The 14,983-nt window shown below is 36.1% G+C and overlaps 1 protein-coding gene across 4 annotated transcripts in view; it reads left to right on the top strand.

Moving 5' to 3' along the window:
* LOC134670395 (POU domain, class 6, transcription factor 2) overlaps positions 1-13,365 on the top strand; it is a 213,310-nt gene extending 199,945 nt beyond the window's left edge. For all 4 annotated transcript variants that reach the window (XM_063528233.1, XM_063528232.1, XM_063528234.1 and 1 more), the window contains 5 exons: positions 1,666-1,846; positions 3,833-3,886; positions 4,826-4,909; positions 8,999-9,135; positions 10,243-13,365. In XM_063528233.1, coding sequence (XP_063384303.1) covers positions 1,666-1,846; positions 3,833-3,886; positions 4,826-4,909; positions 8,999-9,135; positions 10,243-10,367 — 581 coding nt within the window. In that variant the 3' untranslated portion in view covers positions 10,368-13,365. The remainder of the gene's footprint in view (positions 1-1,665; positions 1,847-3,832; positions 3,887-4,825; positions 4,910-8,998; positions 9,136-10,242) is intronic.
* The last annotated feature ends 1,618 nt before the right edge of the window (positions 13,366-14,983 follow it).

Raw genomic sequence — 14,983 nt, 5'->3', positions numbered from 1 at the left:
TACTCTCTCATTTTAAAAATGTTTTAATCATTATGAAACTTGGCATAAATATTTACGTAGTAACATAAGTATTGTATCTGGTACTAATTTTCGTTGCTAACAATGTTAGAATTCGGATGGAGAAATCTAAGCTTAGGGCCTTGGAAAACCTAGGGCCGTGGGGCTCTGGCGCCCACGGCATATTCGCCGAGCTGGCGAAGCGCCTCGTGGAGGCGACGGGTGACAAGAGGGCTGGCTCATACCTTGCGCAACGCATTGGTATTGCCGTCCAGCGCGGCAATGCCGCCAGCCTTCTTGGCACCCTGCCCCAAGGCACTGAACTGGTGCCAGTTTTTTATTTATAGGTTATTTTAGTTTAGTAGTTATTTTAATTGTAGCTTTATGTAGTTTTAATTTTAGTTTATAATTGTTTTTATTTTGTTTATATTAAATAAAAACCCTGATTATACATTACCATGCAAGCTTATTTATTTTTCTATGATTTCGAGACAACGGCGACGTTTTGGCTTCACAGAGGGCCTACCGCGAACCACGTTCGACGTGTTGCCCTGTCACACTTACGAATGAATTTACAAGCGCGACAGAGAGGCAACACGTTGAAGATTGTTCACGGTAGGCTAAAAGCAAAGCGTTCAAGCATACAACTCTAGCATTCGTGTATTCAGTGGCAGGATTCCGCAGCTCCTCTTTAATGACGTCAGCACGCATAATTAAGAACCACCACCATCGGCTAATTACTCCAAATTGCCCACTAAACTTGGCTATAATTTTGATGCTGCCTTAACGACTAAATGCCCCAGTTTTGCTAAGGGATTGGAAGATTAGAAACACGTTTTAACAGGATAACCCTTTTATGAGTTACACTTAAGGTGTTAGCGAGAACTAAATGCCGATAAAATACATTAAAGTCCATTCTTAACAGTTTAATGAAATAAGTACCTGACATACAATGTGTGTCTGACCATGGGGCTTTAAATCCAGGGCTCGATTCTACTCGCTAAACTGAGCTACTTTTACTATGGCACCAACCTCGAAATCCCGAAAATGTTTTTTACTTTTTCATACATTTTGGCTGATCAGATGTCGATGTTTTCTATGGAAAAGACAACATTTTTCCCCGATTTTAGGGTTGGTCCCATGGTAAAAGTAGCTCAGTTTAGCGAGTAAAATCAAGCCCTGGATTTAAAGCCCCATGGTCAGACACACCATGTATATAATGTGTTTGCTTATAAGTACTTATCTTTGTAGGTGTAAGCTGTTATTCAGAAAATATTTGAATCTCCTACCCTTTGTAACTTCAAAACTATTGCTACAGATGTAGTGCATATTGTTGTTCATCGTATTTTCTCGGAAACGTTCTTTTACTTTTTGTACCTACCGAGACTGACTGAATAGCAAGACAAGTTCGTACATTTCCGTGAAAATACGATGGAAAATAATTATTATGCACTACATCTGTACACTTGTACAGACGTATCCCTTAAACACTATTAAAATTAACACTTACATTCTTGTTGAGTTAAAGTACTGTTATGTAGTTGTTAAGTTCAGTTTAAAAGACATTAAACTTATAGACAATAATCCTAAACTATAAAGACATCTCTTACCATGTAAGGGTTTAAAATGTTCAATTAAATTTAATAACAATTTATGTTTATTTAACAGATCAACCAACAATAAGCCAGTCGTCCAGTAACGTGGTCGATGGAATCAACTTAGAAGACATCAAGGAATTCGCAAAGGCCTTCAAACTACGGCGGCTTGGCCTAGGCCTCACCCAAACACAGGTCGGCCAGGCCTTGTCCGTGACCGAAGGCCCCGCTTACAGCCAAAGCGCCATTTGCAGGTAATTTCCAATTCTATCTCCCCTTAATTAAACTGATATATCACCTTAAGACAGGCCAAGTGGACGAGTGTCGAAAATAAATTGTAATCGCCAAGATAAAGTCGCACGCTTGTCAACATTTTCACAACAGGCAACCCTAAGGGACAGACAAAAAAGGTTTAAATATTCATCACCTTTTTTTAGGGGGACGCCGTCACGCGGGCCAAGTCGCTCAGTTATCACTCCAACTTTTTAATATCGTTAATTGAAGTGATTTGTAAAACAGCATGAGTTCCTTTCATTGCTTACAATTCTTTTAATTAATTACCATTCGGACGGCTTCCGGCGCTCACTATGACGTGGTTTACACCATTTTTTACTCCGCTTGGCACGGGTGCGTTCTAATTATTATTTTCGGCGTCTTTTTAATTTTTTGATCTATTGTCGCACTTAAAACGTTCTGTTATTGCTACGTAATCATTTCGGCTCGGTTAAGTTCAAATAAATAAGACCCGGCTACATGTAAATTGAAAGTTAATTCAGCTCTGAGCGCTGAATTACATGCTCATAATGTTTAATTGAATCAAATCAAATCGCTCGAAACGTCGTTTTCTGCGAACAAATCGAATTTCGATGCAAAACGGAACGCAACCAGCGCAGGCCGAAGGAAATTTCAATTCAGCCACCCTCAACGACCTCCTTCGTATAATAAAATCATTAATCGTTACTTCTGTTCCAGTTAATTAATTATCTTGCCGTAATTACTTTTTTCGTGTAATTAAAAGAGTAGAATTCTCCTGTCTTTGTCCCGTCGTGATTTCATTTTCCATTAATTTTTCTTTCGACTCCCTCCAATTTGCGTCGTGACGCGCTACATGGTAGTTACCCCTTTTGATTATGCCCTATGTACCAACCTAATGAACAGAAATAACGAAATCCTTACAATTGCCTTAACAAAAGTTTTTATTACACTTTTATAAGAAATACTAAAGGTTTTGTTGAATGACGCGAACTTTAAGAAAGCATAATCGAAACTAAGTTACTCTTAGAAGAGAATACTCATAGACTAGGTAGTTAATTAATTTGCTGTTCCAAAGTTTAAAGTTTACGAGTTACAATAATACATTAGAAACGTTTGTGTGACTTTAATCTTTTTGCAAAGTCATCTAACTTGACCGAAAATACTTAAAATATAAATTAAAAAAACGTTTAAGGTACGTACCTATCACAGTTTTACCATTTAACCCATAATGGTATCATCATGAACATGTAGACTAATCATACGATGTGTAGTATATCTATTTATGACACTTTTGGACAGAACAAGTCGATTATTCTATCAATCTTTTGTTATGTGATAATCGATATAATTGTATCCCTACTATAATATTTAGGTACTTTTTTTACCATAACTTATTTACAAGATCATGTCCCCGGCCCCTTGTACGGCCATATTTGAATGATAAACATGAATTTTAAACTTGTGCTAAGTCGGAAGTGATTACACATTCATATAGTCATACGTGCTTGATATAGTGACATGATTATGTTTATGATAAACTATGCTGATCTGTTCACCGTCTTCAGTGTTGAGGAACTACATGTGTTCAAAATTTGTCAATTGACGTTTCGAGGATACTTTACCTTAAGTTTTTTCCTATTAAGTTGATTATGTTCAATATAGGGCCCACACTGGCGACTTTTGAGCGTCGACGTCTAGTCAGGGCTATGGAAAATGTTGTCGACTGTCGTTGCGCAGTTGTTGCCACGTTGCGTCGAGCAGCAGCCATAGAATTGAACAAACGCCGACGCTCGGAAGACGCTAGAGTGGGGTCTCTCTAGATCGACAATGGAACATATTTTTAGAAGTAAGATTTTGTAGTGTTTTCGCAGAAAAACAAGCGTGCGGCTTCAATCTTGTCACTTTATAACTCTATTGTTTCCCAGCCCTGGGAGATGTATCACTGGATATGACAAATCTAACATATTATCTGTTGCCGTCCCCAGTGCCCTGGCTTCGCAGATGCTAGCAGCTCAGCTGTCGTCACAGCAACAAAACATGTATGTGTTTTGTTTTTTTACCCCTACACTCTCGTATCTCCAAAATCATCCTCATCAGCAGCGGTATCATGGTCGCATTTTATCACGTGTCATTCCATGCGTCACTTTCGCACTTACATATTTGTTAGAACGTGACAGGCATGGTGATAAATGATAAAGAGCCGACCATATTAGCCCTACTGAACTTTATTATCATTACGCTTACTGTACTCATGTTCGGTGTAGATAATTTCGGAGATACTTACTTACATGCATTAAGCACGCTTTGAGTACGGACCAGTCCACATGTAGAATGTCTTAAAATCAAAATGTTTCAACGCTGTTTAATGTAATCTTATCTCGATCGTCGATCCGTGCATTCGTGAATGTATGCCGCATATAATTATATGTAATTACCGGTCTCGTTTGGACGTTTTTCTTTTTCCTTTTCACACGTACCGTATTTGCATACGAGTAATTACAGAAAGGCGCCATGCATCATACGCCCGACTCTTTCATTTTGATGTTAAGACAAACGCGTTGTACATTAGGAACTGGCTACCAGACCATGTCGGCCCGATTCCTACATGACTAATCGCTATGAGAAATTTAACACTTCTATTATTATTGTTCATCTCATCAGTTCTAATCTAGCATGATGTATTATTTCATTACTCTTATTTTTTTAATATTCATTTTGCGCAATTCAAAGCCAGGGCATTGGCATACGTTACCTTTCGTTTCTAATTGAATTCGTTGTTTTATTGTTGCCGAGTTCTGTATTAATCAAACTGATTACCCCGGGCCTAAATTGGCTATTGTTTTTTTGTTTTCTCTCTATACTAGTTAACGATGTCAATGTCCTGTTCGCGATGTTAGTTAGAGCTAGTCCGGGAGCTTCCGTTAGTTTTCCGTGCGGGTGCGAGTAAAAATCTAACATTAAATTTATGTTCGATACAGATTTGAGAAATTGGATATAACACCAAAAAGTGCGCAGAAAATCAAACCGGTGCTCGAACGTTGGATGAAGGAAGCAGAAGAGAGGTAAATATTGTTTGAGATAAATGGTGTGCCGTGAACGTGATATTTGGCCCGTAACGCTTAGCAAATTGTGAAAGACATTTCTCAAATCTGGACTAACTACCGCCTTATCGGCTAGGCTTTGTTTCGTTACTAATAAGTTTTATTTTGTATTTCTAACCGAAATTAGGAACATAGTATAAGCCATTAAGTATTCACAGAGAACGGAGATGTTTGGCTATTAAACGTACATTACAGGGTCAGTTTTCGGTGACTGGTGTTTAGGCAGTAGCTACTTATATTATGTTTCTGATTTCGGAGCCTTTGTTGTAGATTGAGTTTCAACTTTAAGTCTATCCATTTAAAGTTGATTTTCATTTTGCGATATGGAATGGTCCTAAGCTTTAAGCATTTTAACCATGGAAACTAATATATACTTACTGTCTTTATTTTTGTATAAATTACTAATTATATGTAAAGTAACTGTAGTTATTTCAGCACTTTCCTTGCTTTTTGCACGTAATCTATGAGTATAAGTATCATAGTTGCTCCGTCAGAGAAAATAAAAACAGATGCTTTACCTTTTTTACTGAAAACCGAAATATTTTCATTGTCAGTTGTCGTAATCCCTCCGAAGGTCCTTTCACCAAGGAAGGCTTTGCATCAAGAGTCAAAATATTGAACTAAAGGAGTGACAGTCTGCATAAAATAATTGGTACAAGACAAAACAATAAAATCGGTTCCTGGCACTTCAAACTTGATCAAACTACGGATACGGATCTTCAACTCAGTAAAAAGTCAGACACAAACACAACTCGGCCTTCCTGCAGAGTCTTCGCCATTCTTTTTTGGTTCTTCAGCAGCTTAACATTTATTCATTAAAATGCATTATCCCCATTCAACGAAACAAGTTTACATTGCAAATCTTGCGATGAATTCACAATCGTCCGTCGCTTGGTGGTAATTTTTAACGAGAGACACCTTTAACGATCCTTGACTTAATATTGGGTTGGCTCATTATTTTTAAGAATCTATTGTGGATGGATAACGATGGAAACGGTAAACAAAAACTATTCCAATGTGTCTGACATACATAAGTCAGTATTGCTGTCTTGTTCCCGATTTCTTTTTGATTTATTTGCGGCTCCTTAAGTAGCTACAACAGGAGACAGAGCTTTTTACAAACATTTTCGCAGATTTATAAAATGAATCTAGACAAGATTATTTTTGACGGTACTTTTCCTCCTCAAACTTTTCTCTATATCATCAGGAGGAGGATAACTTAACCTTTTCGACGCCGTGTCAAACACAAAAGCAGTCACTCGGACGCCAGGTCACCGAAATGTCAAAACTGAAATTGAACTTTATGCATATGCACGTAGGTCTATGTTGCTCTGTGGTCTGTGACCGATTAATCCGTCTTTGGCGTTGGACCTGCGGTGCGGATATATCGGTCATTGGCGTCCAAAAGGTTAAATAATGTAATGTAATGGAAATAGTCACATGACTTTTCGTAGCATCTGCCATCCCGATAGATTATTTCTTGTCGTTTCGCGATTGTACGATTCCGCCTCCGGATCCAAAGCTCTTAAAAATATTAAAAAATACACTCTAATACGTTGGCGACAAAAACTACCTATCTCGGCCAAAGAAAGAAAAGCCAAAACAACACGGCTTCATTAGTTCCGTAAATTAACTCAAGTTTCGCGAAGCTTTACCTAAAAAGCCTGAAAATCTAGGCCAAGATCTAATCTCTTTGAGAGAATGGAGAATGACGCTCATGTCATATATGAGATATAAAAAGAAACTTCCAAGTAGGAAATAAATAGTTATATTTAAAAACTGTACGTTTCTTTCATAACTTAAGGTTGTTTTAACAATACGCAACTAAAATATGTCTTTTGATCTCTCTTCTTGTTGTATCTTAATCGATATACCTAATCAAAACCATTTCAAAATATTTTATATACATACAGAGTGGACCGAAAATACGTTGCCAAGTTTTATAAGAATAGGTACCTAAGTATTTTTTTACATACACATTTTTGACAAAATGTTATTAAATAATTGTTTAACTAAAACAAACCTTAATAATACTCTCCGTTAACGTTTCATAAAATTATCAACAATATCCCGTAGTAAACGTATTTTTGGGCTACCCTCTAGCGAAATGAATATGGTAGCCATTGATAACAATATACAATTTGATTAATAATAAGCGTTAATTTACATTTTCATAAAGTTTTTATGAATTGTAATTTATGGAAATTAAAAAATATCTATTTCAAACTTTTTTCGTAATCTTTGCATGTTTGTTGATCAGTTGATCACGTTATTCGGCCCACCTTGTATAGGTTCCATGCTAGAGCCGATGATAGATAATTTTCTGAATCGAGAACCATAAGGAACGAATGGAAATAATGAACCTTGGTCTGGTTTCATAATGCCCCGCTATTTGAATGCTGCTACATAAATAATGAGATGTCTATTAAGTAGTAAGGTGAAGGATTGTATGAATTCTTTATGGACGTAATAGATGGTTTATTATATTGAATTAAATGGGGATTTCTTTCTTGTCAGTTATTGTGGTGATTGGTTGGTATTTAATAATAGCTGCATGTTTTATAGTAACGCACGTATGTCATTGTACTTAAATTAGCTATAATATTGTTAGGTTTACTTAAAATACTTAGGACTAAGTGCATGCAAATCATTACAGAGGCGCCCAAAAATAAGTTAGCAAAAACTTGTACTGTTGTATATTTTTGATAAGTTTAACAAACGTTTACGTTTGTGTATCAAAGTTAAACGAGAATATTTGGAAGATAATGCGTTTTGTTTGAATTTTTAATGGCATTTTGTAATAGACGTGTAAGTAATAAAGAAATTCCTATAAAATTTTTGGTGACGTATTTTGAGGCCACTCTGTATGTTTGGAAAAGTCTGCGAATGTATGTTTACCGCGCCCTTGTGTATGTGTAGGGCTATTTTACAATAAATGGGAACAATTGCTTTAAACATTCTAAGCAAATGCGGTGGTTTAACAAATTAGGATAGGTATTGTATATGTATGTGTAATAATTATACATACCTACTTGCTTCTTACATATTCCCAAGGATTTTAAATAACACCATGTAACGGTACTTATGTAGGTTAACTTTAAACTACTTAGGCCCACTTGCACCATTCCCCTAAACCGGGGTTAACCGGTTAAACCGTTAATCAAGTGTCAAATTGTACTGGCAACCATGGTAACTTCAGGTTTAACGGGTTAGGGCCCCCCCACATCTGGCGTCTTTCGAGCGTCGGCGTCTACAATTCTATGGCCGACGTCGACGCAACGTCGACGCAGCGTCGACGCAACTGCGCAGCGACGTCATTTTCCATAGCGCTGGACCGACGCCGACAGACGCCGACGCTCGAAAGACGCCAGATGTGGGGGGGCCCTTAATCCCCGGTTAGTGCAATGGTGCAAGTGGCGCTTACATGGCTAAATCAATCCAAGTAGTAGCTAACTTTATTCATTGATGATTGGATATAATGAATCAGTAAAACTAAACTAAATATTTAATAAGAATTACGCACCTCGGAGTGCGATAGATATAGATGCTTCTATAGAAGCATCTATAAGTAGCTATAGTCACAGCAAAAACAAGCAAGTGACGGGTATCTAGATGTTGCATACTCCATATTTTGATACAACACGCGTTTTCCCTGCGTTTCCCTAAAATCCTATTGACATATTAACTCTTAAACCTTCTGCCAGTTTGTGTGAACCAATCTACATGTCGGCGGCCGATCGTAAGATCAGGCATATCGTGAAATTCCTAGGCATATCGTGAAACGTGAAACTGTTTGACTCGGTCCCTGAGTCGCTATGCGGGGCTCCTATTTCTGGGCAGTTTGCCCTTCGGGCATCTGAGGCAACCTAACGAACCTATCTTACCTTTATATTGGTTTAATGTAACTATCCTCAAAACAATGCACAGGAACATTACGATCTGCCTGATCTTACGATCGGCCGCCGACATATACATTAAGATTATCCTATTAGGCTCTTTAAATTATAGTTAAATACTGCAACTAATCTATTTTATATATGTCATTTTCAGGTATGCAACCGGGCAGAACCATCTGACTGATTTCATTGGTATGGAGCCAAGCAAGAAACGTAAGCGGCGGACCTCGTTCACACCACAAGCTTTGGAACTGCTGAACGCACACTTTGAAAGGAACACGCATCCATCTGGTAAGCTATTTTTTTTTACTTGTTACATACCTATAGTTCGTTTGTTTAGTGTTCCGTACAAAACTTTGTTTTTTAGCATTAGAAAGAACTTGCAAGAAGGTAAGCGATCTTGACATGTCTTTTATTTTAAAAACGCTTTTTTAAAATCAATAACTACCTATTACTTATGAAAGCAGAAGAATATAAATGATCGTATTAGATTCATAATTGTTACATATGTGCCATAACTTATTTTAAAAATGTGTTTTTCAATTAAAAGACACATCAAGATTGTTTACCTTATTTCTAATGCTAAAAAAACGAACTAAGTACATATATAAAAAATGTATCTTCTCCCAAGCGAGTAAAATCGCATTTGCTCCCCCTAACGTGATGGCTCCTCTACACGATGGGCCAACGCCGGCCACTCCAAGGGACGCATTTATACGTTAGAACAAGTGATATTGCTATCTCATTCTACCGCATGGCTGCGTCCCTTGGAGTGGCCGGCGCTGGCTCATCATGTAGAGGTGCCATCACACCGCAAGATTTGGAGCTGCTCAACCAGGGGTGCGAAACTCTCCCTTCGGGCAAACTCTGATCCGTTCGGCTCAGCATTACTCCGAGCAATTATTAGGGTTGACACAACTTGGCGTCCCTTCTCGTGCACGACCATAGGATAATGGCTTGAATTTTGACAACCCTAAAATAGCAGAAAGGAACAGTGCTATATATTAGAAAGGGACAGCGTGATTCAATCCTGAACCGCTGTCAAACTTCGGTTTTGTAGGAAGTTTCTTTTCTGTATGGTAGTACTATTATTTATTTTGTGGCTAAACGCGGACTTTGAGAGAAACACGCATCCGTCTAGCAGGTTCTTTGCACTGCTCATATTGCTCCATCTCTATAAGTACTTGTATTCTCCATAATTTCGCTCCCACCACTTGGGTACTTGGGTGAAGTCGAAGTGACCGCCTTAGAGCTCCACGGACAGAACGTACCTAAGCAAATTGACATAACAATCTGACTAACTTGGGGTCGATCGGCATGGAGCCAAGTAAGAAACGTAAGCAACGGACCTAATGATATTATTATATGACTCTGATTCATTTTCGCCTTTTTTTTCAGGTACAGAAATAACCGGACTAGCACACCAACTGGGCTATGAACGCGAAGTCATTAGAATATGGTTCTGCAACAAACGCCAAGCACTCAAAAACACCGTCAGAATGATGTCGAAAGGAATGGTCTAAATCCATCTACACCTATTTTAAAGATCTACTCACGGTGCGTCCAAACCGAGCTATTTTTTCCCGCCAAAGTAAATTTTAACATCTGTTATTCCAATACATTGTGTGTCAGAAACGCAATTCCAGTGCTTACAATCACCGGCGGCCAAGAATAAGAAAGATTTACTACCTATTTTGTTTTAATAGTTAGTTCAGTGTGGACGCACTATTAACTGGCTGGTAAACGACATAATACTACAGCATTTTTTGATTTGTTTAACTTGAAATATGGCGTGTTTAGTTATTTACTTGAACCACAGATGCTAGAAAAGTTAATGATGGGATACAGATTATCGATGATTTTAATTGTTACAATTTTACTGCATTTAATTTTTGATCTGTTTCAAAAAAAATATTACGTTCAGTTCAAAATACAGACGTGTTGCATTTATATGAACGTTTTCATATTTTTTTTTATTCCGGTTCAAACTACAGCTTGTAAGATGATAAGTTTTCTTACACATATTTTTTTCATTACACAACGTCATTCCAACATTTCCAACCCACCTACACTATGTTCCTTTGCTAGATATTCTAAACTGTCCTAAATCATTATTAAAACAAAGTAGAAAAGTAGAAAAAAACATTTTAACGCACCATCTTACATTTCAATCAAAGAAATGTTTGTACGAAAACTCACAGGTATTTCGCTCTTAAAATAAATTCAATATGGATAGGATTTTTGATAAAATGTAAAATTAAAACAAATTTCGACTGAAATATTTGTCTCGGCGTAGTTTTAACCATGAATGGAGTATTGTAGAATAGGCATAGGTGTCTAGTACAAAATCATTACCTAATATCGGGTTCCTGATAAAGCCATTTTTTGCTAAATTATACAAAGCTTGCGTACCAGAACTACATATGAGGGTGCATACATGTCCCCAAATCCAGTAAGAATGTTCTGGCAGCGCTTGAACTTCGGTTCACGTGCGTCTTAATTTGATGTTCACGAACAGGGCAGCATTTTTATGTAGCAAAATATTGCATTTTGTAAATAAGTACAATATTAAATTCTCGATACTTGATAAAGTAGATGATAAATTAATTTATTGAAATACTCTGAGTTGTTCCGTTCTACTTAGCGAATGTTGCACTTTACAAGTTTTAGTAATAATCGATATTATGAAAGTACGTAGATTTAAATAATTATGTCGTCTGTCTTAGTGGCCTACTCAGATTTTTTTATCTAGTAGGTTTTTGTTGATAGATAGGATATAAAACGATATGTAAGTACATTATAGTTAATAAATACGTCGGCGTAAATGTAAATATCGTTTGTGTTTTTGTTTCGTATAACGTATTATTAATTTTAAGTTAAAGAGTAATTTAGCTTTGAACGATAATTTGTATGAATTGACAAGTTGGATTTTTGTGGCCACATTAACAATTAATTGTTTCACATATTAAAATATTTAATTGATCACTTTGTCGTGCATGTTTCATTATAAATACACGTAACAGGGGGTCTCTCAATATCTATATGTTATGTGCATATTATTTTGGGTAGATATTATTTACAAAAAAAACTATAAAATTGCCTCGCATTTGGAAATGTAGATTTTGAAGTACATTATTATATTCAAAGATTTTCAAAAAATGGTCGTTATTACAATGTTCTATAAGTGTTTTGTGTGCCCGAAAAGTATGCACAAATTATTATAGCCTGGTCAAGCTTCTCATTTTGGTAACTTGCGACTCTTTTTAATCGACTACATAGATAAAAATAACATAAACTGCGGTTACTATTTGAAGTATTTCAAAATGCTAGTGATTTGATAACTATACAATCCGGCACTGAATTGATAACGTTTAACATAAAAACTTAACTATTTAAAGTATTTCAAAATACAAGTGATTTAATAAATTATACTACCCAACATACATAAAACTGTTACATCTCATAAAGTCATATACAGAATAATTTATGTTTAGTGACATCTTCATTTCGCACACAAGATTAATTTTCAAGAAAATTCGTATTACTTAGAGTGGCAAGTGTAAATAATTTAGTTAGAAAGTTTTCATCTAAGACCTACTGTTAACTGTATTACCGATAGAATAAGATGTAATTTAACGTATGTTAATGACCAATGAAAACCAACTTGTGATCATTAATATTTGTACTGTTACCTACTACTTTAAACAAGAGTCGTTAAAAAATAATATTATAATAAAATTGAACATATTTTTCGGCTGTTGAAAAATTGTAAATACAATATTAAGGATAATAAAAACTATTTGGATTAATATTTAGGAACAAAGGGAAAAATATTATCAAAATTTATATTTTCAAAAATTATTACAAGTGCAAAAAGTGTATTTAAAAAAAGGGATGTTTGGCCATAATCAAAATTTTACACGGAACGGATTTTTTATCGACTTAAGCACAACACTCCACACACACAAGCAGTAAGGTACACAGTGACTCAAAATTGTGCGGTGCGACTTTGAACCTTACCTACTTAAGCCGGAATCAGGTTTTTCGTTACCATTCATAATATAATACCAATGCTCTAGATGACTTTAGTAGTAATTTAAATACCTAATCGGAAAACAGTTTAGTAAACGTGCTAACGAAGAAAGTAGATATACAACGCAATGAAAAGCCTGATTCCCATCAAACATTAGTGTAATAGAGAAGGCATTTAGGATGCTAAGTACAAAGGATAATTTAACTATTAAACTGCTAGTCCCGTTATGAATAAAATAATTAAATTTTAATTGTTACTGGGCAAATTCGCATCGCACCGGTTTTCATAATTCGCATGTAACTTGTAAACAATATAATAGTCTAAATACATAAAGTCTACACATAACTCAGCTGTAACACATATTCAAACCAAACTGTAACAATATGTAATAGTGTATTAATTTTTTCTTCCTGTAATGGTACCGAACGAATGACTATGGCTGCTGGTTTATGAAGAAAAGCAGAATAAAGGCAGATAACTGTTTGAAATATTTGTTTTATTATTTTCCTCTGTCACCAGTAATCGAGAAAAGTAACTATGTTACAGTTTCAATCAGAATAAATCAAAGATGTTTGCATAAATAGACAGTAAAGAAACTAACATTATTAATTACTTCATGAACGAGTCAAATTTATTATTATGATAATGTTAGTGAGGAATTGCTTGTTATCGATATCGATAAGTCGATATTTAATTAATCCTTAGCCCTCGTACGTTTTTTCCTCCGAAAATCCGGGCTAAAAATACAGTGCATTAAAGGTTGGTTTTCCTGTTTGGTCAACTGTAATGTTGAGTACCTACCGATCTTAAAGATAATTATGTTTAAATTAGGTCAATATACAGTGTGGAAAGATAAGACGGGCCCTGGAGGGAAACTACCTTAAATCCTTAAGCTGGCTCATTTTACTTAAAGGGGACATTCCTTTATTTTTAAAAAGAAACAAAACTGCATTCAAAGATTTTTCTTTTTTTCTTCAAGTTTGCTTGTCTAAAAAAATCTTGAGTACCTACTAAATATTAGATTTTATGGATATTTTGTACGACAGAGGAGGGTAAGACCTTATGTTTCTTGAAGAAATGTTATCATTAACATTAACTGTATCGGCTAGTGTAATAAAATTGCGAGTGTTTATTTTTTGGAATTTTTAGTCGGTTCGAGTCCCGGGCGAGGCAAGCGAGTTTTAGAAAATCTTTGAATGCAGTTTTGTTTCTTTTTAAAAATAAAGGAATGTCTTCTTTAAGTAAAATGAGCCAGCTTGAGGATTTAAGGTAGCTTCCCTCCAGGGCCCGACTTATCTTTCCACACTGTATATATATATATATTATAGGTACAGCTCCCAAGATTAAACCAGAGCTTATGTAAGGGACTGATGTCATAAATATTGGGTGAAGATGCGTAGTACGTATTAACTAGTGTAGGAGTTACCAACCCAGAGGTTATATCCTCTAAGGTAGGTATTTACCTATTTCTGCCTTGCCCACGTTGAGTTATATCTGAAGCAACAATCCGGACTTCGTTATGTCTGGAAACTAGAGAATACAATGCACCCGCGACTGAATTTGTTGGATGGAAGGTAGGAAAAGATGGAAGAAAGTAGACAACTGAATTATCCACACTTAATCAGTGGGGAGACATTCCTGACTTCGGTCAAATTCGGCACCGTTCGGCTCAGCATAGCTCCGAGCAATTATTAGGGTTGACACAACTTGACGTCCCTTTGCGTGCACGATCACAGATAAGAAAATTACTTGAATTTTGACAACCCTAAATAGTGGAAAGGGATAGTGCCATAAGTTAGAAAGGGATACCATGATTCGACCCTGAATCGCTGTCAAGCTTCGGTTTTGTAGGAAGTGTCCTTTGTAGTACTATATAATATATTAGTTATTCTGTGACTTAACCCAGATCCGCACTTATCCCAACATACTTTATCAATTAATTAACACTCATAGCTGGTATTAGTCATAAATCATAAAAATGATTCCTATCTTCCTATTGTAGACACTACGAAGCCAACTGTTCAGCAAAAACATAATGGATAATATTTTCACGTAAAGGACCTTCGCCTGAAAAGTTAGAAACCAGTTGCTACACCGATAATAATA

Source organism: Cydia fagiglandana, chromosome 13 (genome assembly GCF_963556715.1).
Source record: "Cydia fagiglandana chromosome 13, ilCydFagi1.1, whole genome shotgun sequence".
Taxonomy (NCBI): domain Eukaryota; kingdom Metazoa; phylum Arthropoda; class Insecta; order Lepidoptera; family Tortricidae; genus Cydia; species Cydia fagiglandana.
The sequence above is the reverse complement of the archived record's forward strand: the minus strand, read 5'-3'. Positions and strand labels throughout refer to the sequence as shown.